The following is a 25923-nucleotide window of genomic DNA, read 5'->3' on the forward strand; positions in this document are numbered from 1 at the left end:
GAAAGTGTGTGTCTCACTTTAGTCAGTTGCACCACTCGGCATAGGACACATTAATAATGGTGACAAGTTTGTTTCTCACATGTGGTAAAAGTGCATTTTGAAATTGTTTTCTCTTCTCTCATCCACCATACATCAGAAATGGTGATGAGGTATAAAGCTTTCATGTTTCAATATTCTTCAGGTCTGTTATAGTATCTTGATGAGTAACAGTTCATTTTAACAGAGCAGGTTTCCTTTTTAAGTTTGTTCAAATGGCGATCACCCAAATTGATTTTTGGTAGTGCTAATTCATTTTGACGGCGAAGTATTTTCATGCTTCTTGTGTTATCACAGATTGAAGGCAGTGGTTGTCATCACATTCCACAAGTCTTACTATGGGGAATGTTCCTCAGTCTATCCAGGTTAGTGGCAAGAGTTTCTTAGATGTTGTCTTCTTTTTCTGAGTAATTCAAGCGGTTTGTTCATGTGTTGCACAAGTGTGAATTCTCTAAATTGACGCTTTTGGTCTGACATGTTTTCAGTCACTGAAGGCTCAGGTTTCAGTTCACTGGCAGTCTATTTTTGTGTAAGATTTGAGTGTCATTTTGTTGTATCATGTCTGTCCCATCATCAGAGCTGCCTTTGTCTCAAGTTGTTCAGTTACAGGTGCAAAGAATTCAGAAACTGCTGCAGGATGTAACCCAGCTCACTCACATTTTGGCTACTACAGCCACGTCTCAGTATGCCGCTCCCGCATCTACGCTACCTTTTTGGGTGTTTGATGGTCAGAAAGAGGAGTAATACAGTGCTCATTTTATAGCCAGTGTGGGTACAGAAATTTTTCTTTTGTGTTTTAAATTTCTTCCAGATTCTTGTCTGGGGGACTTCGACTATGACTTATTAGTGGGACAGTTCTATGTGAATTTTTGTTGGACTATTGCCTCCAGCTGAGCAGTGCACATTTCTCATTCACGGTTAATGTTGGAAAGTCTTCCCCAAGGTGTTCGAGTGAGCTTGTTCATGAACAGTGTCTGGACTGGGCATCAGAGGTTTCGTTTGTGGAGCAAGCTGAGTCACCTTAAGTCAGGTTGTTTGCAATGTTGTTGTGTGGTGCAGCCCTCGATTATGTGTTCACAGAGTTCTATAGTGGCAGTTCTGCCACTCTCAGATCAGACCTTGCCTGTGGTGCCTTTGGACACTGACTATCTCATCATCGGCATCTGTCCTGTCAGAACTGGCCCTGTCATGACCAACCCTCATGTCACAGCCAGCCCTTTCACAGCACTCCCTCCTGTCGGTGCAAGCCCTCCCCTTGGCAACCCTCCTGTCATCAACAATATCAGTCCAGTTGTCAGTTTGAGTGTTGCTGGCCCTTTCATGGCCAGCACTCCCAAGCATGTTGGTGGCGACATCAGCCTTTTTGTCAGTCCAGATGTCATTGGACCTGTCACAGCCAGCCCTATTGTATTTGCCAAGTCTGTTGGTGATGATGTCAGTCAGTTCACCAGTCCTGTCAGTGCCAGCCCTTTCTTGGGCAACCCCCAAAGTTGTCACTCAGCCTGTCAGCAATCACGTCTGTCCGATCGTCAGTCCACACATCACCAGCCCTGTCTCAGCTGACCCACTGGTGTCACCACAGCTGTACCAGTGGCCGCTCCTGTAGTTGCTGCTGGCCCAGCTGACAGTCTCGCCATTCTTGCTGATACCATCAGTCGTGTCATGTGTCCTTCCGGGCCTTGGGTTGTGCCTTCATAGAAATTTTGCCGCAAGCCCCGCCTATGCCCAGTCGGCCCACTATTGCACGCAGAGGCCAGTTACCAGTCTTCAATGGGAACTCAGCGTGTTTGTTCTATTGGGATCATTTTTTGCTTTAATTAGTAATTTGGTTCAGTATACTCGTGTGCCTTGTCTGCACTTTTGGAAGTTATTATGCAGTGTTTATGTGTTTCTCTAGTCTTGTGTATCGGATGTCACTGGTCCTGCACTCCAACCTCTGCAGTCTTGTGCAGTCTTACTCAAATGTCCATGCCATGTCTAGGCTTCTTTTTATGCATAGTGTTTCAGTCCTATTCAGCGCTATTGGTATGAAAGGTTGAGCTATAATACTTAGAATTGTACTGGTTAGTTCTCAGGCACATGATTACACAGTGACTGACTGTGTTGTTGCTTTGTGCAAGTTGTTTTGTACCATCAGTGCTGGCAGCTGTGTTATGCCTCCTCCCTTGGGTATGGCACTTCTTTAAGACAGTTGCCCCACTTGTTTTTAAAGGTGGTGAGATGTGGTGTATGCAGGGGGCACCACTGTACAAATGTGTAAGCTTCATGGGCCAAGTATGGCACATGTCTCACCACGGACATTGTTTATAAACTGAAGTCATGGTACTGTGTACAGTTAAGCCACCAGCAACTGCCACATCATTCAGGGGCACCATCCTCACTGACAGGCAGCATACCAGTTGGGACAGAGAGTGCTACAGGCAGGACACTCCTTCGCTATGCTACATTACGTGCCCTCACAGTGCCATGAACGTACCCTTCCCCGGAGATTATTAAGACTGCCTGCCACTGAACCATGCTGAGGAAGTATGTACCTGGTCTTCACACTGGCCATACCAGCAGCTCACTGTACGGAGCCATCATCATCTTGAGCACCTGTCACTAACTATCTGTCACTCCCGGGTGCCATGCCACACCGCACATCTTCCCATCATAGCTGTCATCGTATGAGCCATCGCCTCTGACAGCTTCCAAAGATCAATGTCTTGAAAATACGGTCATCCCTCTGGAAGCTATTGTCGTCTGAGCCATCATCTCCTACAACTATTAGCACCCGACATCACAGAAGTGCCATCATCTCAAGGACATTTTCCCAGTGCCAGGTTGGACAATAATGACAATCATCTTCCGTTTCCCCTGCTCCACTGCCTGCCACGGTCCATATGTATCATTTTTAAGGTGCATCTAAGGCAATGTCTAGGAAAGACAGTTTTGTCTGTACTTCAATTCTGTGGACATTCATCTATGGACTTTGTATTCAAGTTCTGTTTTCTGTATCAATAATCAACAGTTGTTATTGCAATGTATATATCTCACTTCAGCCAATCACGCCACTTGGCAAAGGACGCTTCACATTCCATCTTCCTTTGATTCATTTTTCCTTGTGATATGCTTCCACTCTACACACCAGATTATTCCTCTTTTGTTGCTATGTGCGTATTTATTTTCCTTTCTCAGTTCTGTCCCTTTCCATTCTCTCTCTTTGCTTCACTTGTCTAACTTCTCTTTGCATTGTCCGGTAAACTACCTGTAACACAGCTCATTGTCACAACTAGCTTTGTGATGATGAACATGTCGCCTGTTCATGAAGCTATTGGTTGGACATTTACAATTTTGTATTGACCACATATTTATCATCAAAATTCACTTTGTGGAATAGATGGAATCGTTACAGAGAAACATTTTTGTATTCACTTGAAAACACTTCTGCTTTCTGCAGACATTGTATTTATGTGCGTAGATTGTCAAACAGCTATTTAACTCACTTCTTTCAACACCAACATTAGACTCACTATATGCTAGTGTATGTTATCTTCCTTCTCGCATTGCACTTGTGATTTTTTCAATAATGGCCAAACATATACAGATTTTTGATAGTAAATTTATTCAGCAAATAAATGTTCTGCAAGTGATGATTAATATTCCCTACTGACTAACCAGATGCATACAATATATACATGCATGAAGCACACACATACCTCTATAATGTCTTTGGAGAAAATCAGAATTCACACAATGAATACTTTTTGTGATTGTCTGTTAACTCAGCTAGTAGTTTTTAAGGAAGTCTGGATTAAGTGCAGTAATAAATGGGGCAATATCATGATGTAGCTGCCAGTTTCTGGATTCCAGAGGTCTTATCTTTTGTAGCAAGGAGATCAAGAAGAAATTTCTCATAGCGTTATTTTGCCACTGCTTGTCTTCTTGGTGTGTGAATTTGTTATATACAGTTCCACAGCATTCAAGGAAGACATCAACCACCACTTTGAGTTTCAACAGATCATTTTTTTCTTTTTTCATACTGGAGACAAGAAATACTTCCACTGTGATGACTGTGCTCTTAAAAAAATGCATTATTAACCATCAGCTGTCTACTGGTTTTGGTCCCTCATATTCCATGTTCGTTATGGACTCATATAACATCAAAGTTATGATAATGAAAGCCCACAATCAATAGTACAGTGCAGCACTTACAATAGTAACACAGCACGACAGTGATATAATACACTGTGACGCAGTATTCCTACTATAGGTGCTGCACTTAACTATTGATTGTGGACTTCCATGGGACTCAAACCGGTAGACTCATATGTTTATAATAAACAACTGATGGTTAATAAACATTTTCTCAAGTACTTAATGGCTGTTGGTTGTCACTTAACCAAAACTTTAATGATTATGCTCCTGTTTCACGATCATATGTATATACCCAAGACTCATATCCAGTTACGACAGTGTTATAAACTCAAGATCATGGATGGTAGTGTCCAACATATCTTGTGAAATCTCATTACAGAGAACATTCAGTTCCACTTTGATGATAGCTTGGGCAAAAATTTTATGTGGCATACATTCAAATTCTTCTGTAAAATTCAATGTACAAAATCTTTACTGAACACAATCTTTTGAGCTATCTTCATTATCATCAAACAAATATCTTCAGTTACCCGATTTTGCACATTCTTAAACATCAGCTGCACTATGATCAGTTTGTGGCCTCTACATAACAATTTATGTAAACTGGAGATGGAGAGGGAGAAAGGAAAGGAAGGGGAAGGAACTGATGAGATCAGCTGCTTCTTGGTGTGTATTTGTTATATACAATTCCACAACTTTCAGAAGTAGCAGTGATGAATGAAAATGTGTGCCAGACTGGGACTTGAAACCAGGACCTCCTGCTTACTGGGCAGTTGCATTAATCATTGCGCCACCCAGACTTGGTGTTTATCACAAATGCATGGACTATCTCGGCAAACTATCTGGCCGAGTCACATCCCCACCTAGCATCACGTATCCACAGTCCCCATCGTGTCCTGCATGCCTGCTAATTTCAGATTCCTACTGGAGACTGAACAAAAATGTCCATCCACACTGAAGCTTGTGGATTCATTGCCTATTGAGCCAAATAAATCAAATAAAAGTTTAGTGTCTGTTCTTTCACACACATCCAAAAGAACGGACACAATGCATCCACATACTTAACAACTGTTGAAATTAATGAGTGGGACAGGATTAATAACATGATGATATAAACAACAAAAAGTTTTACTTAAATTACTTACTATCTTATACTCAGCATCCTCTTTTTCCTTCTGTAATTCTTCATACTCCTCACGGCTTACACAATGGAGCAGTTTGCCTCGAAGATAATCACATTCAGTTTCTAGTAGCTGGATTTGGTTCTTTGCAATTGCTGAATCATCTGCGGAAGAAAAAGATGATGCGAAAAAACATTATACAGTCAACTTCTTATTGTTAACAGATGAAGAGGTAAATTAACACATTAAGTTCACATTTTCAGTTGGCCAGTTCACGCCGAAGGAATGCAACAAATTCAAAATGACCAATGTTTCATCATATGATCAAAAGAAGTCTCACAAAACACTAAAAGCTGCCTTCTTTTATAATGGGTGCTAGGGACATAAATATAGTTGTTCAAACATTGTTCAGCATTCAGGCACAATTACTATCAACGTCTAATTGTCTAATATTCTTTCTTAAACAGAATCTATAACACTTTATCATGCTGCTCCATCCATCTGTGATCTATGGTCTATTATGGAGAAGAATGCTCTTTATCTATGTGCATGTGAAGGTTTCCACAGCATGTCATTGCAGTAAATCTTTACAAATTGGTAACCAATCCAATCCACATAGTCTCTACAACATATCAGCTTCTGCCAAACTGGTGTTACATCACATTTCATGCCTTTATATAAGAATTAGCAATAGAGGATTTAAATCACATAACAATTCAGCTTTCCATCACTTCTCCTGGTGGCAGCTCAACTCATTATCTATCATTTAAACATGAGGTTACCAGCTGATACAGCTGACCAAGAACAGTTAAACTCATTGAATACTATGGGTTTCAAAGGTATTTGCTGACCGCTGTATTTGTGTATTTGCATTAAGTATAGGTCTGCAGCGTCTTGCTTTTTATGTCTAGTGTCGCAACCCAGTCTTCTAGCAAAAGTATTAAGTCTTACAGCAAAAGTATTAAGTCTTATAGCAAAAGTAATAACAAACAGTGGGAAAGTTGCCATGAAGTATTGCACTAGCAGCTGCGGATTGGTAGCCACAGAGTGGCGGTATATGGTCCAGAATAACCATACAGCAGAACCTCAATTATCTGACCTTCAATTAATCGACTCCTGAGATTATCCGACCGTGTGTCTGACATTCCACTGTGCTCTGCACCAGCACCAAACAGCGTGCCAGCATTATCAATTGATTTTACTCAATAAACCTACAACCTCGTGCCATGATATTGCTAGCCAAGTCCCAAGTCACCCTTCTGAGTCTGAACCTTAATGAGGTGACATAAAAGCTAAGTTTTTGCCTCCCTCCCCCCAACCAAATGAATCAAGATGTTATTGAGTGGTTAAAATGGCTTTACAGGAGGCAATATGTCACTGTTCTCTTCAAGAAAACAGAAGATGGGTTTGGTCGTTTTGAAACAGTGAAAAGCCTCAACATAAATGATGCAAGTTACACAGCTGCCAAAGCTTGAGAAGAACTGAAGAAAACAATTGCACAAAAATCATGGAAGAAGGCTTGTCCTAGCCTAAATCAAGAACAAGAACTTACACAAAACTAATGAGTCAGATACTGGAGATTTAGTCACTGATCTGCAAACTCTTCAGAATTATATACAGCCTGGTGATGTAGAGAAATGGCTAGTGGAAGATGAAACTGTAGCTGTTACGAATGAAGAACTTGAAATGATCAGCTTATCGATTTTGTTTCGCAACAGTATAGTGCCGAGCAAGAGGGGAGGGGGGGGGGGGAGGGGGGGGGGGTTGGGGGGACCAAAAGCAGCAAAGAATGAGCTCGAGACTGCCCTCCGATATTTGTAATAACAGCCAACCACTACAACTATGAACAAATTGTACACAAAGAAGTGGTGGGGCATAGTTGCAAAGTCAAGGTTTAAGAAATTGAAACAAAAAACATTTTACACTTTCTAAATAGATTTGCTGTGACTAAAATTTTCTATTGTTTTCCTCTTTATTAGAAATTAATTATTTTTATTTAATTTTGATTTACTACATTATTTTGAGCTTTGTGAGTGACATGTTTCATTCTCCCCTAATTACCCGAACTTTTTTTGCATTTCGACTGCCCCTTGGTCCCAAAAGTTATTATTAATTGACGTTCTACTGTGCTTGTACAGGGACTGCGAGACAAGACTAGCTAAACTCAGTGGAAAACTGCAATATACAGAGGAAATGACCATACCATGAGGGGTGGGTGATGTCACCACATCAGGGCAAGACTCTTGTTATGGGTGACTTAATTACGTGCCAGATTTTAGTGAAACAAGTGCATCTCAGAGCAATATAAACATGTCTGAATTTTGAGGCAGAGGCACTTGCTTTTGCCAGAGTTCAGCAGCACCATCGCGACACCTAGGCCACACTGGACAGTGAAAAATTTAGGAATAAACCAGCAGCAGCCACTGCCACCTGCCACTGCCAACACTAAGTTCCTTGAGGGACTTGGTGCCATAACACCACCAACCTGCTGTCCGTGCCTGCAGCCACCAGTGCCAAGTGTCCTCCCTGAGGCTTAGTGCCACAGCACCAGCTGCTGTCTGACTCCTGTCTGAGAGCAATGGGTCGAATCCTATGCACATAAGTCTCCACAGTGGCTGAGTGTGTGGAAGAGGGACCATCCCAGGTGTCAGTGCTGATAGACCGGTAGTATGCCACTGACATCACAACCATGGCCTACAGAGGCCGCTGAGCACCCACAGGCCTGCCATCAGCATTGCAGGGTGCCTATGTAGCATCCTGTCAATGGAGTGGAAGCCCCTGCCCAAGCATCAGCATCAGCCAGACCCAACATAATGAGGTGTGTTTTGCCTCGCCGAACCAGGATGAAGCATGTGCAGAGAAAGAATAAAGTCCTCTTTATTGTCAGCAATGTTTCCACAGGGCCCACCTAGCCGTCACTACCACTACCATTCACTCCAACTGCTCTTATCAGAATGGTGTCAAAGTGGTCATCTCCTCTGGTCACTCTTCAGAGTGGTACCACAGTAGTTGTCTCCTCTGGGCACTCTTCAGAGTGGTGCCAGGGGAGCTGACATCACTACAGTCAGCAGCGGAGAATGTGCTACCCTCCCCAGCATGACATAGCATCACGGCTTACAATATTGTCATTTGGGGTGAGAGATATCATCTTGTTCTTTTGTGGTGACGATCATGTGATTGAGGATTGAGTTTGATAATAGTAGGGTTACTTTTGTAACAGTGGAGGAGTTATCACAGTTTAAGGGAAATTCTAGATATGAATTGTTAGTACCTGTGTGTTTTACACAGTACAACTTGCTTGAGCATTCTGCTCTTGTGCCAAGTCTGCAGCAGTTGTTTGTTTTACATGTAATCATTTTGGGCATTTACATATTATCAGTTTGGACACAAGGCTAGACAATGTAGAGAGTCCAGGTGGCTCATAATTAGACAAAAGAAGCAGGCTGGTAGGATAGGTAGCTACTGTCTGGATTACTGTTGGATTATTTTTTGTATTGTTTTGGGTTATTATTAATTCTGAGTCTTTAAAATGATAATGGTGAAGCAATGGCAAAATTAGAGCTACAAGGTGTCACTAGAAAGAAGGCTGTAGAGTTATTGGTGGACCAGGTAGCTCAATTAAGAACAGATAGAATGGTTTCGGATAATAAACTAGCAGAGAAAAATGAGGAAATAGAGATGTTGAAGTCACAGGCTCTAGGATTATATCTGGCTGCTGCTAACCTTGTTTCTCCATTTTCTTGTAAGTCATCTGAGGATGTGTTAGCATTTGTGGAGGATCTCACATAGGGTGTTGATCAGATAAGCAATCATTACAGATAGCAAGGTTACGTTTAACAGGATTAGTGAAGTCGTTTGTACAGTGGAGAGATGTGCTGTGCAAGACATGGACTTTTGATCAGGCAAGCATTAACAAAGGTGTGGGAAACTGTACACTGCATGGTTTTTCCACAAGCTATTGAGAGTGGTTTCCAAAAGGCATAATGAATCAGGGGAAGATTTTTCAGATAGGATTAGGAAACTGAATGTGTGTGCTTATGAGTTAAAGCAGAATGAGGAGATAAAGTATTGCTACAGGAAACTGAGCAACTTGGCTTGATGCTTTTCTGAGAGGTTTTGCACCTAAGGCATCTACGAGGGTGCCCACTGTGGTGCCTAAAGACCTTCATACAGAGGTTAGATTGACACTGGAATATGAGGGAATCAATGTGTCAACAGGCATAAGGGACTGAAGAACTGTGTTTGCACCGAATGTAAAAAGTTTTTTATTATGGACATATGGGGCATGTACAGAGGCTACTGACCATCCACAGACCTACCATCAGCATTGTGGGGTGCCTAATGGCATCCTCTCACCAGGGCAGAAGCCCCTGCCTGCACATCAGTGCCAGCCAACATCAACAGTGTGTAGCGTGTTTCGCAACACTGAAGCATGTACAGAAATTGAATAAAACCTTCTTTACTGTCAGAAGCGTTTCCAAGGGACCCTGCAGCTTGTCAGCACAACCACTCACCTGACCGAGTGCAACTGCAATCATCAGAGCGGTCATCTTCTCCAAGATTATTTGACACTACGTACTGAGAAATGTCACTTTGCACTTGAATAGGCTGTGTAATTAGTAAGGATGGTGTAAGAACTGATCCTAGATTAGCGCAAGCAGAGCAAGATTTTCTGGTACCAGGAATGAACAATTCCATGAAGGAATTTGTGGATATTGCACAACTGCTTACACAATTGTTGAAGAATGGTGTTAAGATTATTAAAAGACATCTTCTATACCCCATGAGCTGCACGAGAAATGTTTTATTTGGCAAAACTGTTTTTGCGGTTTTATAATCCATCATCAGTGGCAGATTATGCACTACTATAGAAATGACATGCTTGTCAGTTAATACAACAGGATCTGAAATATATCCTATAACATAGCACACAGTTTCTCATGTACATTACTGCTGTCAAATTTTAGGCAGTGACAATGCTTGATAATGTTTGGCATAACTGTCATATAAAAGAATGTCATGGAGAATTTGTCAAATATAAAGACTCTGTTAAGACTGAGTCCAGTGTTGGCGTTTCCAAACTATCAGAAGAAGAATGAGATTTTCACTCTGCAGTAGAGTGTGCGCTGATATGAAACTTCCTGGCAGCTTAAAACTGTGTGCCAGACCGAGACACGAACTCGGGACCTTTGCCTTTCACGGGCAAGTGCTCTACCAACTGAGCTACCCAAGCACGACTCACGACCCGTCCTCACTGCTTTAATTCCGCCAGTACCTCGTCTTCTACCTTCCAAACTCCACAGAAGCAGAATTAAAGCAGTGAGGGCGGGTTGTGAGTCGTGCTTGGGTAGCTCAGTTGGTAGAGCGCTTGCCCGCGAAAGGCAAAGGTCCCGAGTTCGAGTCTCGGTCGGGCACACAGTTTTAATCTGCCAGGAAGTTTCATATCAGTGCACACTCCGCTGCAGAGTGAAAATCTCATTATGGTGAGGGAAGCTTGGAAAAAGGTTCAGCAACAAAATACTACGGCACTGGAGAAGCAGGAAGAGGTATTGAAGTGAGTGAGAACGTTACCTCAGTACAAAATAGGCCAATTGTGTTGTTTTTGAGTCCAAATACTGTGAAGGAGAAAATAAAGAAATTTGTAACACAGTACCAGGACCCATACCAAGTAATTGAGGCTACATCACCAGTAAATGTAAAGCTGCAGCTATCAACAAGGTCAATAATTGTGCATGTTGGGCATCTACAACCATTCAAGGGTGCACCAGAACCAATTACATAGGAGGTAGGAATGAAAGTGAGGAAAGAGGCAAAGAAGAAGAAACAGAAGGATGAATAACAAGTGAAGGAGTTTCAGATATCTCACACACAACATGCCGTGGGGCAGGAAACAATTGACACGCGTTAAATTTTGTGATTTATTTATTTATTTATTTATTTATTTATTTTTTTTTTGTGTAGTACAGAGCATTAATATTTTAATTGGATAGATAAAAAAAATCTACACACCAAGTGGCGGCAGAGCACGCACACAAAAGAAATTTATAATTAGGCCAGCTTTCGAAGCCAGTGGCTCCTTCTTCAGGCAGAAGGGTTGAAGGGGAAGGAAGAGGGGTGAAGGAAAAGGACAGGAAAGGGGTAGATTTCGGGAAGGTCAACCGGAACCGCAGCTCATGGGAGATTTACTGTACTGGGTGAGAAGAAAAGACTGATTGTTGGAGACTGCATCGGATGAGATTTGAAAACCTATGAGCTTAAAGGTGGAAGACAGGGTAATATGCAAGACAGAGATTACTGCTTAAACTTTGTGCATGAGTTAATAAGAGTGAAAAGCTAAGTGCATCGTATGTAACAGAGGTGGGAGGGAGACGCAGAAAAATATATGGGTAAGACAATGCAAGATATATAAAACTAAAACGGAATGAAGAAAAGACTAGTTATTATGAAGAAATGCTGAGACAGAAGAAATTAATATAAATTAACACCAAGTGGGTGGCAAGAATCAAGGACATGTTTTAGTGCAAGTTCCCACTTGCAGAGTTCTAAGAAACTGGTGTCTGGGGGAAGAATCCAGATGGCATATGTGGTGAAACAGGCACTGAGGTCACGACTGTCATGTTGTAGAGCATTCTCTGCAACAGGATATTGCATGTTGCCAGTATACACCCTCTGCTATGCCCATTCATCCTAATTGATAATTTTATGGTAGTCATGCCAATGTAAAAGGCCGAACAGTGTTTACATTAACAACTGGTATATGACATGTGTCATTTTACAGGTGGCTCTCCCTTTGATAGTATATGTTCTGCCAGTTATAGGGTTGGTATAGGTGGTGGTAAGAGGGTGCATAGGGCAAGTCTTGCAGCGGGACGGTCACAGGGATAGGAGCTATGGGGTAGGGAGATGGGTGCAGAAGGGGCATAGGGTCTGATGAGAATATTGCTGAGATTGGGAGAGTGATGAAAAGCTATTCTAGGTGTGGTGGGCAAAATCTCTGACAGACTGGAGCTCATTTCAGGGAATTTGATTGGACATGATGTTCAGGAAAGCTGCTTTTGAACTAGGATGGTGGAGTAATTATGTCCAGTAAGACTGAGGTGAGAATGGTTTCTCAGAACTCTGCAGGTGGGAAGTTGCACTACAATATGTCCTTGATTCTTGCCACCCACCTGGTCTTAATTTATGTTAATTTCTTCTGTCTCAGCATTTCTTCACAATAACTAGTCTTTTCTTCACTCTGTTTTAGCTTTATACATCTTTCATTGTCTTAGCCACCAATTTTTCACCGACCTGCTCCCACCTCTGTTACATACGATGCACATAGCTTTTCACTCTTATTAACTCGCACACGATGTTTAAGCAGGAATCTCTATCTTGCATATTACCCATCTTCCACCTTTGAACTATCAGATTTTCAATTCTCATCAAATGCAGTCTTCAGCAGTCTGTCTTTCCTTCTCATCCCGTGCAGTGAGTCTCCCCTGACCCACAAATCTGGGTGACTTTCCCCGAAATCTACCCCTTTTACTAGACCTTTCCTGTCCTTTTCCTTCACCCCTCTTTCTTCCCCTTCACCCTTCTGCCTGAAGAAGGAGCCACTGGCTCTGAAATCTTGTCTAATTATAACTTTCTTTTGTGTGTGTGTGTGTGTGTTCTGCCACCACTTAGTGAGTAGATTATTTTATCTACACAATTAAATTATTTTGTCAAATATTGATTGTTTTTGTTGTTATATTAGAGGATTAACATTGTTTTATATAAGATTGTATATTTGTGTTAGAGTAGGATTCATTGTTAGTATGCTAAGTTGTATTGTTTGGAGACAGTAGGCTTTGGAGGGGTGGAGAGGTGATTTTGTTCCTTTTTCTCAGGCTGCCATATGGGAGAAGGACCAAAAAAGAAGAATAATAGTTTTGCAGTGCTGTACCTCTTACTAGGAGTCGAATCGGGGCACTCCAAGATCACCAACTGCAGAGAAGAGTTCTGTTTCTTAGGTGACAAGAAGTACTGTTACCCATTCAAAGGTGGCAATTCAGGAATTGTGGGATAAGGATGTTGGAGGAAGTGTTTTCAGAGACACAACAGTTAGAAAATAGTAACAGGATACTGAGAGAGGCGTCAAAGGAATGCTGGAAGTTACTTGGGGCATTTGCACATGTAAAGGAGCAGATATAGGAAGTGATCAGAATTGGTACCTCACGAGTCCAGCATGGTAAAAAGCAGATGGATAGATGCCGGTGGTAGAATACTAAACACCATATAAGAGACAGAAGATGCATGCACTATGAGCACATTGAATAAAACAGTTGAAGCCACAAAGGTGTTAATGGAGTCGAAAAAAGCAACTATGGAGTGGCATTCCATCCAGATTGTGAAACTGGAGAACAGCGTGTTGAACAATATAAGCATGCTTCAACAGCTTACCAAGGAAGGTATGAATTATGCCAGAGCCTCAACTAGCACTCTAAGCTTAGATTTCGAAGCAGTACAAAGACACAAGTGTTAGATACAAGAATAACAAGTGACTACTACAGTCACTAGGTTATAGTACATGGACGCAACTGCGGTGTTAATGTATTTGCAAGAAGCCACTCATCAGGAAAGTGAAGTCCAGTGTTGCTGTCACCTGGGCAGTATCTGAGGGGGTTGAGGTGAGTGCAAGGAAAATTACTGCTGGAATTACAGTTAATAGCAGAGCTGAGCAGCCATAACTTGCTGTTCTGCTACCATGGTGTGGTGGTAGATGTGGCAACAGATAATGCATGGTTATATGTATCAGTGGGGATACCTTTAGCAAGCAAGCATCCAGTGTTTAGATGTTACATGGTGCACACCTATTCAGTGAAGTTAGTGGCAGCTGGAAAACTTGTGCAGATTAGAGAGGAAGGTGTGCTACTAGGGGCAGAAGACAGGGATTGACATGTGGAGATGACCGAGGATGAGTTTCTGCAATGTCAGAACAGGGTAGTCACCATTTGCCTGACTTGTGAGGTTGGGCTGGTGGGAGCATCGTGCAATATTTCAGAGATAAGGCAGATGGAAATCCAAGCCAAAAGGAAATGACTGAACCAAAACTGTATCTTCAGACAGCAGGTTTATGTCAGATATACTCACAAGGGGAGGCCACGACGTTGGGATCAAAGATTTACTTCAAGCTTTGTACAACTTTCGTAGGCCAACAAAATGACATAATGTGAAAGTAGTAAGGTGTACCACTCTGGCAATTTTAATCTGTGCGAAGGTGCTGACTGTAAGAAGTCATTGTGGTCATGCGGTTAGCATTCACACTTCAGCAGTGTTGTGGACAAGGTGACAGCTCGAATCCCGCTGATACCTATTTTTCATTCTATATTTTTTTGTCACTGATCATATTATTTAATTTATGTGACACTTGAGAGGTAATATAATGAAAAAAAAGTGACGTGTGTTTGTACGAAGTTTCAGTTTATGTTTTCCATGTCTGTATGACAAATAACATCGTGCAACACGTGATGTCGAGAGCACATCTGACAAGTAACTGTACATTACTCTCGTGGTCTGGTACACTGTGACTTACTATACTACTGATTGTGAATAAGTCATTCACATCAATATTTATTGAGGTTTTACTTGGGCTTTCCAAGCTGGTCACTCATCCTTGAGAACTTACAAATAATTAATAGTCAAATATCATGAAATTCACTACAACTTCATGAAAATGCACATGGCTTTTTTTATTATATTACCTCTCAAATGTCAATAAATTAAATAATGTGACTAGTGATGAAAAAAGTATAGATTAAAAAATTAGTGTTATCGGGATTCGAACCGTCACCTTGTCCATGACCCCCTTGCAATTTGCTGATGCTAACCACACAACCACAATTACTTCTTATAGTTCATACCTTCGCCTAGATACATCACATACATAACAGATGCATAAAACTTCTCTTGCAGAGTAGTGCACCTTACTACTTTCACATTATATTGTTTTAATGACCTACTAAACGTGATCCCAATGTCATGGCCTCCCCTTGTCAGTACATGACAACATAGTAGTGTTCAGTAGTTGCTATGAGCAAGGAAAGCTCATGGGGGCAAAATGTTTAGAGTTACAAGGCAGTGGATTGTTAATCAACAGGACTATGTGTGATACTAAGAGACCTATGTTTCATACAGCAGTTACTACGATGTGAGTTACTCTCTTGTAACACAGCCGCAGGTGTACTGGCCAGATGAACCTCTAGAGATGTCCAAATAGAACCTTACCTTCCTTAATGACATCTGGGAGTGAAGCCTGGACTCTTCGCTAAATCAGATGATAACAGCACAGGAGGAGCATACCACCACAGAACAGTTGTTGCAGCATGTAAAACAATTTCGGGACAGGAGACATCAGGTAACCATGACCTTGAGTATCACAATTTCTAGTGCTGTAGTTACTCTGATTTTGCTCTGCCTAGCTGTTATGTATTTGAAATGATGAGCGAGAAGAAACCCAATTCACGAGTAATTCTAGTTTCTGTAGACTGGATTCTCTGTGCAGGGATGAAAAATAATTTCCAAAATTGAAGAATACTATAATACTTATATAGTAGTTAAGATTAGCCTACTGAATAGTATGCACTTGTTTTACAGATTAAGGGGGAAGGTAATTTCAACAGAGAACTGGGCTGAAGCAAGGTCCAGGGGACTGGTCTTCCCATGGAAGGGGGCAGTGGGGTGATGCTACCAAGTTCAAATGGTTCAAATGGCTCTGAGCACTATGGGACTTAACATCTGAGGTCAGCAGTCCCCTACAACTTGAATTACTTAAACCTAACCTAATAACCTAAGGACATCACACACATCCATTCCCGAGGCAGGATTCAAACCTGCGACCATAGCAGTCGCACAATTCCGGACTGAAGCGCCTAGAACCGCTTGACCACCACAGCCTGCTGCTACCCAGTCTTTTAACAAACATAATAGGAAGTAGTGAGAAAGCTGCAGTGAAATATTGCACTAGCAGCTGCAGCTGGTAGCTGCAGTGTGGCGGCATGAGAGTCAGGAAAACATACATGTAAGGGGATAGTGAGAGCCATGTTAAGTGGAAAGCTGCACTGCACAGTAGTAATGACTGTAGCAGGCAGGTCAATGTCAGCACACCAGAGTAAATCTCCTATTATGGATGATGTGACTAGGTGCCAGGTTTTAATTAAACAAATGCACCTCAGAGCATATGGGTGAATTTTGAGGCAGAGGCACTTCTCATTGACCAACTCCAGCAGCACAACCACAACACCAGGGCCATGTCGAACAGTGAGACAACTGGATTTTGCCAGCAGCAGCTATGGGTTCAAGACCAGGCTGTGCTTGCTCCTGCCAGCTCTAAGTTCCTCATAGGACTTGGTGCCACAACACCACCAAACTGTCACACACAGCTTGGCCACCAGCTCTGAATTTCGACTCCAGGACTTAATGCCACACTGCAAACCACCATCCAACTCATACCAGAGAGAGCATCAGGTCGAATCCCATGCACTTCTGTCTTCAAATGCCACTGTGGAGGCCACGTATAGGGCCAAGGGTCCATGCTGACAGAGCAGAGGTGCACTGCTGACATCACAACCGTGGCCTACAGAGGCCACTGACTATTTGTGGGCCTGGAATCAGCTTTGTGGGTCACCTATGCAGCATCCTGACACGAGGCCGGAAGCTGCTGCCTCTACGTTAGTGCCTGGCATGCTCAACAGAGTGAGGCATGTTTTGCCTCACCAAGCCAAGATGAAGTATGAGCAGAGATTAAATAAAGCCTTCTTTAGTATCTGCAGTGTTTACACTGAGCCCTCCAGTCCGTCACCACCACCATTCGCCCCACTGAATACAACTGCATTCATAAGAGTGGTGTCAGAGTTATCATCTCTACCAGCCACTCTTCAAAGGCAACACTCAGGATCCTCTACATTTTAACAAAAATTTATTGTGTCAAATTTAAGTTCAGCCTAATTACATGTTCCTTTGAGACAAGGGAACTTCAGCTATATCTGAGCAGGTGCACTGCACAATTGGCACAAATCATTCTACTGTAGACAAAAATCACTTCACATGTCCATCTAACAGATTACTTAACAAAATACTAATAATTCCCCTCAAGTCCCCCACTGATCAAACCAGCTGCAGATCTCATCATAACTCAAAACATAAATTTATTTAAACAACACCACAGTTTTTACGCAGTTTATTAAGGTGATTGATCCACTGCTCAAGCTACAGTTCAACATGTGGTGGCCACCATACGAATTCAGCTGCCATTACCAAAACTTTCCACCACATGACTGGTCACTCCCAAGCCATCATGTTAATTGCCCAGTGGACCAGTGGACAGATCTGGTCACAAATCAACATCAGAAAATGTCTCACACATGACATAAACTACTCAAATTATTCAGAATTCATAAATATAATCTATGGTGCCAAATGTGTGCTAATGAAACAAGAAAATAAAGCCTAAGTGGCTGATTCTACGATGATTGGTACCCAAAATATACCCTATTAAATACTGTTCTTAAATTACATAATTTATAGTACAAATCAAAAGGTATTCATAAGTGGTTGGTGTTAGGGAAATTGCCTCCTCTTCATCTTGTAATTTGTTCTGTAGGATGTCATCAATCTACTCTTCCTGAAAATACATGTAGGATCTGGCCCTATAGGTAGCCTGAGTAGGGTATCAGTGTTACCATGTTGTGCTGTCAACTAGCAATGAATTGTATAATTGCTTAGCTTCACATCAATGCCCCAGCTCATTCTGCATAGGACACAGTCACATATGCCATTTCTTTGAGTTACGAAAGTTTGTTTCGCGCCATATTCTGATGACACCATCCAATGATTCTTCCCCCTTTTAACCATAGCATGACAGGCATTTTTCAGACTGACAATGAATTGATTTTAGAGATTGAACAGCCAAAATCTAGAATCCTACAACCAAGGTTTCTGCCAAGTCAAGCATCACTCAGAAAAATGAGTTGCACTGAAGGGTGAATATGTACAGAAGGATCAGCACCATCACCAAGTGTCATGGTCACAGCTTGATTTCTTCCAAGTGATAACTGTAACTTTATGACTACCCATCATACATTGGTTTTAGCCAAATCAATCACATGGTCATGAAAGACAGATTCATAAATTTCATTGAGAGACACAACAGGCTGGTTCAAATAAAGCAGCAACAGCAGATTTTGTAACATTTGATATTAGCACACTTGGAGGAACTAGGTAAATCAAAATTTATTCACTGGCTTTATTAGGTACAGATTTAATACCCAATAGTGACATATGAAAATTTGTGCCAGACTGGGACTCGAACCTGAATTTCCCGCTAATTGTGAGCAATTGTCTTAATAACTTAGGCACAAATTTTTATATGTCACTATTGGGTAGTAGAGCTATGCTTCATACAGATGATGTCAAGGAATTCACAGTCCCTGAAAAAATTTTGAAGTATTTTGTACAACTGTGGTACATCAACAGTGTCTGTTCTTTCATACATGCATGTAAAAACTAAATGAAGTCTGTGGTTTCTTCCTTGATCTTTCTAAAGCTTTTGCCACTGTATCTAACAATATCCTGTTAGGAAAATTTCAATGCTATGAGAAAAGTGGAAGCAATGAGATATAATAAAAATCATCTCTCAAAAACAGAGTGCACTGTGTAGCAACAAAACATAAAATAGATACATGAATTGCTACTATTTCCTCTGACATTCAAGAAATTAAGCATGGTGTGCTACAGGTGTCCATGCTGGGCTCACTACTATTAGATTTCTACACAAATGACAACCCACCAGCAGTTGAAAACAAGATAATTATGTATGCTGATCCAATGTAACAAATAGTAGACCGTGGACGAACTGGACGCAAAAATGACATACAGTACAGAAAAGAAACATACTTAACTATTTCACTGGCAAAAACGTGTTTATGAATGCCAGTAATGCAATATGTATACAGTTCCATACTAATGCAACAGCTCCAGCTGACATCATTAATTTCAGGTTAGGCAATTTGTTTCAAAAGGACACAGATCGTTACACATTCTCAGGTGTCATTCTAAATCTATATACGACATGAGAATCTTATGTAGCAAAAAATAGATTTTTTACAGAGAGATCCAAGAATAAAATTCAAATATAAGTAATTTCAACAATACAAATATGGAAGGTATAGTAACAGGGTAATTTGGTACGGACATAAACAGAACATGAAGTGAAGTCTCAAGCAAGTATATTTTAGTGATGGAACTTCTTCTTCAATCCAACAAACCTCTTTCTCAGCACTTTTCATGAGTTTTGTTTCCTTACTTTGTAGCTCTCTTACCTTTTCTCTAACCTCTTTCCTCTTTCTTTCATTTTCTTTTCACAGCTTCTCAGTCATCCTTTTTCCTACTACTGCTTCACTGTACCGCCCATGTGCATTTTGTAAACTATGGATTAAAAGCTTTGAGAGGGGTACAGATTCAATACCCCCAGTGACCTTGACAACATTGTGAATGATACAAAGGGCTATAAGAGAGGCTTCAGTCAAATTTTTTACCAGAATTGGTGAGCTGTCAGAGAAACCTCTTACAAGGTTGGCATCACCATGGAAGAGAATGGAAGCAAGCTTGATAAACCTCCTCAGGTTTTCATATTCAGTCTTTCCCCAATGATCACGATGAACTGATCGATGCAATCATGATCTGCATCAAATTCCTTGAGGATAAACTTCCTTGACCTGATCTCTAAGATTTTGGAATTAAAAGGTAATGGCAAAGGGCTCATGACCACCAAAGTGATTGAAGTTAGAGAAATGTGTCAATGTTAAGAATAACAATCTCTTCCTAAGGTTACAATGAAAATAACTTATTTCTGACTGCATGTATTTTCCAAAATGAATTTCACCTTTGCGGAGAAGTGTGTACTGACTTGAAACTAACTGGCAAATTAAAACTGTGTGCCAGACTGAGACTTAAACCCAGAATATCTGTCTTGCAGGCGCAAGTGCTCTGTCACTGACCTATCCAAGCATGAGTCACCTCTCCTCACCACTTCACTTCCACCAGTACATTTCCTCCTAATTTCCAAGCCTCAGAGTAGTTCTCTCACATGCCCTGTGGGATTAACACTCTTGGAAAAAAGGGTACCACAGAGAAATTGCTTAGCCACAGCCTAAGTGATTTGTCTCAGAGTAAATTTCCACTCTGTAGTGAAGTATTCAGGAGAACTTCTGTAAAGTTTTGGAAGTAGTAGAAAAGATACTGGTAAAACTGAAGCTGTAAGGTTGTGTCATGAGTTGTGGCTTGACTGCTTTATGAAAATGTAAACATTTTACCCATAATAGGTGACATTTTGTTACTATATCCACGTCTAAGTACTACTTCGCTAATCATTGTGCATGAAGCTTACCAAGAACTTCCTTTTCTGTTACACACGCAAATGAGTGAGGGAAAAATGACTATCTAAATGCCCCTGTATGAGATCTGATTTCTCTTATCTTCATGGTCCTTATGTGAAATGTATGTTGGCAGTTCTAGAATCATTCTGCAGTGAACTTTTAATGCCGATTCTCTAAATTTTCTGAGTAGTGTTTCACGAAAGGAATGTTTTCTTCCCTGGAGGGATTTCCACTTGAGCTCATGAAGCATCTCTACAATGCTCGTGAGTTGATCAGACCTACAAGTAACATATCTAGCAGCCCACCTCTGAACTGCTTTTATGTTTTCCTTTAACCTAAACTGGTGGGGATCCCAAACACTTAAACAGTACTCAAGAATGGGTCATACTAGTGTTCTACACTCAGTCTCCTTTGCAGATGAACCACACTTTCTGAAAATACTCCCAATAAACTAATGTCAACAATTTATATTCCCTTACATGCTCGTTCCATTTCATATCATTTTGCAATGCTTTGCCTGGATATTTAATTGACATGAGAGTGTCAATTAGCACACTACAAATGCTGTGTTTGAACAATACAGGGTTGTTTTCCCCACTCATCTACATTAAGATCAAGCTGCCATTCATCAAACAAACTAGAAATTTTGTCTAAGATACCTTGAGTCCTCACACAGTCAGTCAATGACAACATCTTCCCATATACCACAGCATCATCAGTAAATAGCTGCTGATCACTGCTCACCCTGTATGTCATGTAATTTATGTATACAGAGGATAAGAGCAGTCCTACCACAATTCACTGGGGCACTTCTGACAATACCCTCATATTTGATGAGTAATGGTCATTGAAGACCATGTGTGAGGTTCTATTACTTAAGAAGTCATTGAGCCATTCGCATATCTCGGGACCTATTCCATATGCTTCGTACCATCATTAACAGTCTGCAGTGGGGCATTGTGTCAAGCACTTTCCAGAAATCTGGGAATGTGGAATCTGTATGTTGCCCTTCATCCCTGGTTCATATGATATAATTCAAGAAAAGGGTAAGGGAAATGGCATAAATTGCCTGCTGCTGCTGCTGCTATTGTTGTGGTCTTCAGTCCAAAAACTGATTTGATGCAGCTCTCTATGCTAGCCTATACTATTCATGCATTTTTGTCTCTACAAAAATGTTTCAGTCTTCACCCTTTGAACCTATTTACTGTGGTCAAACCTTGGTCTCCCTCTACAATTTTTACCTCCCCCCAAACAAATAAACAAGCAAATAAATAAATAAATAAATAAATAAACACACACACACACACACACACAAAAGCCTATCTACAGTACATTTCCCTTCATAATCGAACTGACTTCCTTAATACCTCAAGATGCATCCTATCAATGGATTCTTTCTTTTAGTCAAATTGTGCACAATGCTCTTTTCTCCATAATTTGCTTCAATAATTCTCCATTAATCAGTCAACCTATCCATTTCATTTTCAGCATTTCTTTACAGCAGCACAGTTCAGAATCTTCTTGTTTGTATTGTTAATGGTCACATTAGACAAGATTACACTAGGGACAAATGTTATCAGAAAGGATTTATAACATTTTAATTTATAAGTATTACAATTAACTGATGAAATTACTGAAGACCAGCAATGAAGCAATACTTTTGAGATGATCAAGAAGAAGAAGAAGAAGAAGTGTGGTGTCTATTGGGGACTTACTGTTCACTGTGGCACTTAGAAGTTCTTCATTTTGATTTCTCTCAACAGTTGAAGTATGTGTTACTAGCTCACGCTTTTCCTGTCAACAAACATGCATAAATGTAAGTCTAAAGCATGAAAATGCAAAATAATAGTAAGAACAATCTACCAACCACTCATGACATAAAAAAAGTCCATTAAAAACCCAATTTAAGACCATAAGTACACATGCTATTTGACATGCAATACAAGATATGAAACCCTGACTATTATTACTCAGAAACATCCCGTGACACAGATACTATGCTCAGGACACTTTCAATGTCACTTGGTCAGTAACTAGTAAAAACACATTTTGTGAACTGGCATTACAACATGTCCTTGGTTCCCACCACAATTTCTGCGACCACAGTGAACTTGGGGGTGGGAGCGAAGTTGAGACCTTTCTGCAAAACCGAGACCGTATCATCACTCAACACCATGCCACTCATTGTTAGTGCTGTTGAACAGGTTGCAGCTCGACTTCCGCCAGAATCAGCTGAGGAAATACATCGTGAAACTTGTCGTGCGTTGATGAAATCCAAGCCGATGAAGTCAAATATCAGCAGTAAAGAGAGGGCGGCCATTCGTGATCTGAGGGAGCGCTCTGAAATTGTTGTCTTACCGGCTGACAAAGGCAATGCTACAGTTGTTGTCTCCCATAAGGACTACACTGATAAGATGCAGAGCCTGCTAAATGACGATTCCTACCGGAAGATCAGCGTTGACCCTACAAAGAAGGTGGACAACAAGACGAGGGCGCTTCTCAAGGACGCAGATTTACCGGAGGGTGACGCTAAGAAATTGTTACTCCAAGGTCTGGTACCGCCTAGACTATATGGACTCCCGAAAGTTCACAAAGAGGGGGTACCATTACGCCCCATTGTCAGCAACATCAGGGCACAATACCTGACGGGAATATTAAGTCCTTATGTGGGTAAATGCCCTCATCACATCCGTAATTCCGTGGATTTTGTTAAACGCCTTGATAACTTCAGGTTGGATGAGTCAGATATCATGGTGAGTTTTGACGTCGTTTCCTTGTTTACGAAGGTACCCCTGCGGGAGTCACTAGAATTGATTAGTTAGAAGTTTGACGAGAAGACCACGGAACTTTTTTAGGCATGTCTTGACCTCCACGTATTTTATTTTTAATGGTGAATACTACGAACAAATGGAGGGAGTCGCCATGGGTAGCCCATACTCACCGGTGGTAGCGAATTTGTACATGGAGAACTTCGAGGAGGAAGCCATGTCGTCATCCGTATGGAAACCTACTTGCTTTTACCGTTACATGGACGACACGTTCGTCATCTGGCCACATGGTATGGATAAACTCCTTGACTTCCTTACACATCTAAACTCCATACACCTCAACATCAAATTCACTATGGAGACTGAAACGGAGGGTAAATTACCTTTCTTTGACGTCTTGGTCAAGAGAAGGGCTGACGGCACCCTAGGTCATGGGGTGTATCGGAAGACAACGCACACTGATCTGTATTTGCACGCAGACAGCTGCCACCACCCTTCACAGAGGAATGGGGTACTTAAAACTCTAGTACATAGGGCGCGCACTATCTCTGACGCAGAGAGTCTACCCCAGGAATTGGAACATCTGAGAACTGTATTTCGAAAAAATGGGTACTCAGAGTGGAAGATTCAACGTGCTCTCCGCCCAACCACTGCAGCACAACCTGTTGAGATGGATGAAGTCACGAGGGAGGAGGTAGGCACTGCATTTATTCCATACACAGGCGCACTCTCGGGGAAAGTCGCCCGCATTCTGAAGAAACACCGGGTCGGAACTGTGTTTTGTCCTCCAAATAAAACTCGTGCACTGGTGGGGAGCGCCAAAGATGACCTCGGTTTGAGGAAGGCCGGCGTGTACCAGATTCCGTGTCAATGTGGCAAGTCGTATATTGGTCAGACGATGCGTACCGTCGAGGATCGATGCCGTGAACACCAGAGGCACACTCGACTGATGTATCCGAGCAAGTCGGCGGTCGCTGAACATTGTTTGTCGGAAAATCACGCTATGGAGTATGACCACACGAGGATTCTGGTGCAGACGTCGAGATACTGGGACAGCGTTGTTAGAGAGGCCATCGAAATTCGCACCAATGACGACCTCATAAACCGTGACTGTGGCTATAATCTTAGCAAGGCTTGGGAACTAGCGATTGGGTTAATCAAGAGTAAATCGAGCAAACGTATAGTGGTGACGACCACGGCGGACAGAGCCATCACACCGACGTCATCTCAGACGCCGTCGCAATCTATTCCACCGCGCGACCGTGGCACGGGGCGCGGACGGCGGAGGGTATTTAAATCGGCCGCCACCGCAACCGAACCCAGTTACCTCTGAGCAGCCATAGCTTACGGATCTCCGTGCCGGCACATTCACAGGAGCTCAGTCCATCAGTTCACCTGATGATGGCGACATGTATGATCGCCGAAATTTTGTGCCCGTTGGACACTATAGACCGGCAGCACACCCGTGGCTATTTTGATTATCAAATACGCTGGGAGAAACTCAAGAATCACATTTTCTATATTGTTGGTAGGCATGTTATGGGGCGCTATTTTTCTGGGTTTGCTGTGTCTGCTTGATCTTTAGGTTTCAGCTAAGGTATTCCTTGTGTAAGTGTATCAGGGACTGTGTATGGGTCTGCAGTGTAACTATTAAATAATTTAGTCAGATGTGAATGTGTTGAGGTGAACTTCTTTAGCCATAAATTTGCTATGTACCGGGTTTGGCCATTTGTTGCTCCAGAAGTGTTCCACGTCTGTTATGTTTGGTGGATTGTCTATTTTAATGTGTGTGTTATATATTGTCTGGTAAAATTTCTTTTGGTTTGCGTTGAATGTTTGGTTTTGTTTCCTTCTATTTTCACTTTTTTTGTATCTTCTAAGTTGTTTGGCCAATGCTTGTAATTTCTGCTTCTTTTCATCTAATTGCTCTATCGCTTCTTGTTGTGAGATTTTACCTAACCTTTTTTGTTTTTTGTCTGATATTTCATTTCTTATAACTTGTGTTAGCTGTCTGATGTCTTTTCTCAGTTCTTCTATTCTGATCTGTAGTCTGTGTTGCCATGTTGGTTTTGTGGGTTTCTTCTGTGTGTTGGTTGGTTCTGATCTCTGCCTAATGTGTATATTTAGTGTAGTGAGTGCTCCTATATAAACCAGTAGTTGTAACTCTTCCATAGTTGTATTTTCATTTATTTTGTTGTGTATGGTTATGTTGATAGTTATTATTGTTGTTTTGACTTGTGGGTTATTTGGTGGTCTATGCAAGAATGGTCTAATGTCTGTATTTGTGTCTTTGTATTCTATATATGTTAGCTGAAATTTTTCTTCTATATCTAACATGTGTGTCACTTTGTGTTCTATTTGTGCTTGTTCTGGTGGCTGTCTTAAGATTTCGTTTTCCTCTGATTGTTTAACTGATGCGTGTTGTTCTTTGTTTGTTTGCTCTGCGATGTTTGAGACCATTACCGT

The 25923-nt window shown here is 41.5% G+C and overlaps 1 protein-coding gene across 1 annotated transcript in view; it reads right to left on the reverse strand.

The window, feature by feature from the left end:
* The window catches only part of LOC126252096 (centrosomal protein of 290 kDa), a 187141-nt gene that overhangs the window by 53926 nt on the left and 107292 nt on the right, over positions 1 to 25923 (reverse strand). The window contains exons 18-19 of the mRNA XM_049952959.1: positions 22405 to 22483; positions 5319 to 5458 (exon numbers count right to left, since the gene is read on the reverse strand). Of these exons, the coding sequence (XP_049808916.1) occupies positions 5319 to 5458; positions 22405 to 22483 (219 nt within the window). The remainder of the gene's footprint in view (positions 1 to 5318; positions 5459 to 22404; positions 22484 to 25923) is intronic.

This window comes from Schistocerca nitens, chromosome 1, assembly GCF_023898315.1.
Source record: "Schistocerca nitens isolate TAMUIC-IGC-003100 chromosome 1, iqSchNite1.1, whole genome shotgun sequence".
Lineage (NCBI taxonomy): Eukaryota > Metazoa > Arthropoda > Insecta > Orthoptera > Acrididae > Schistocerca > Schistocerca nitens.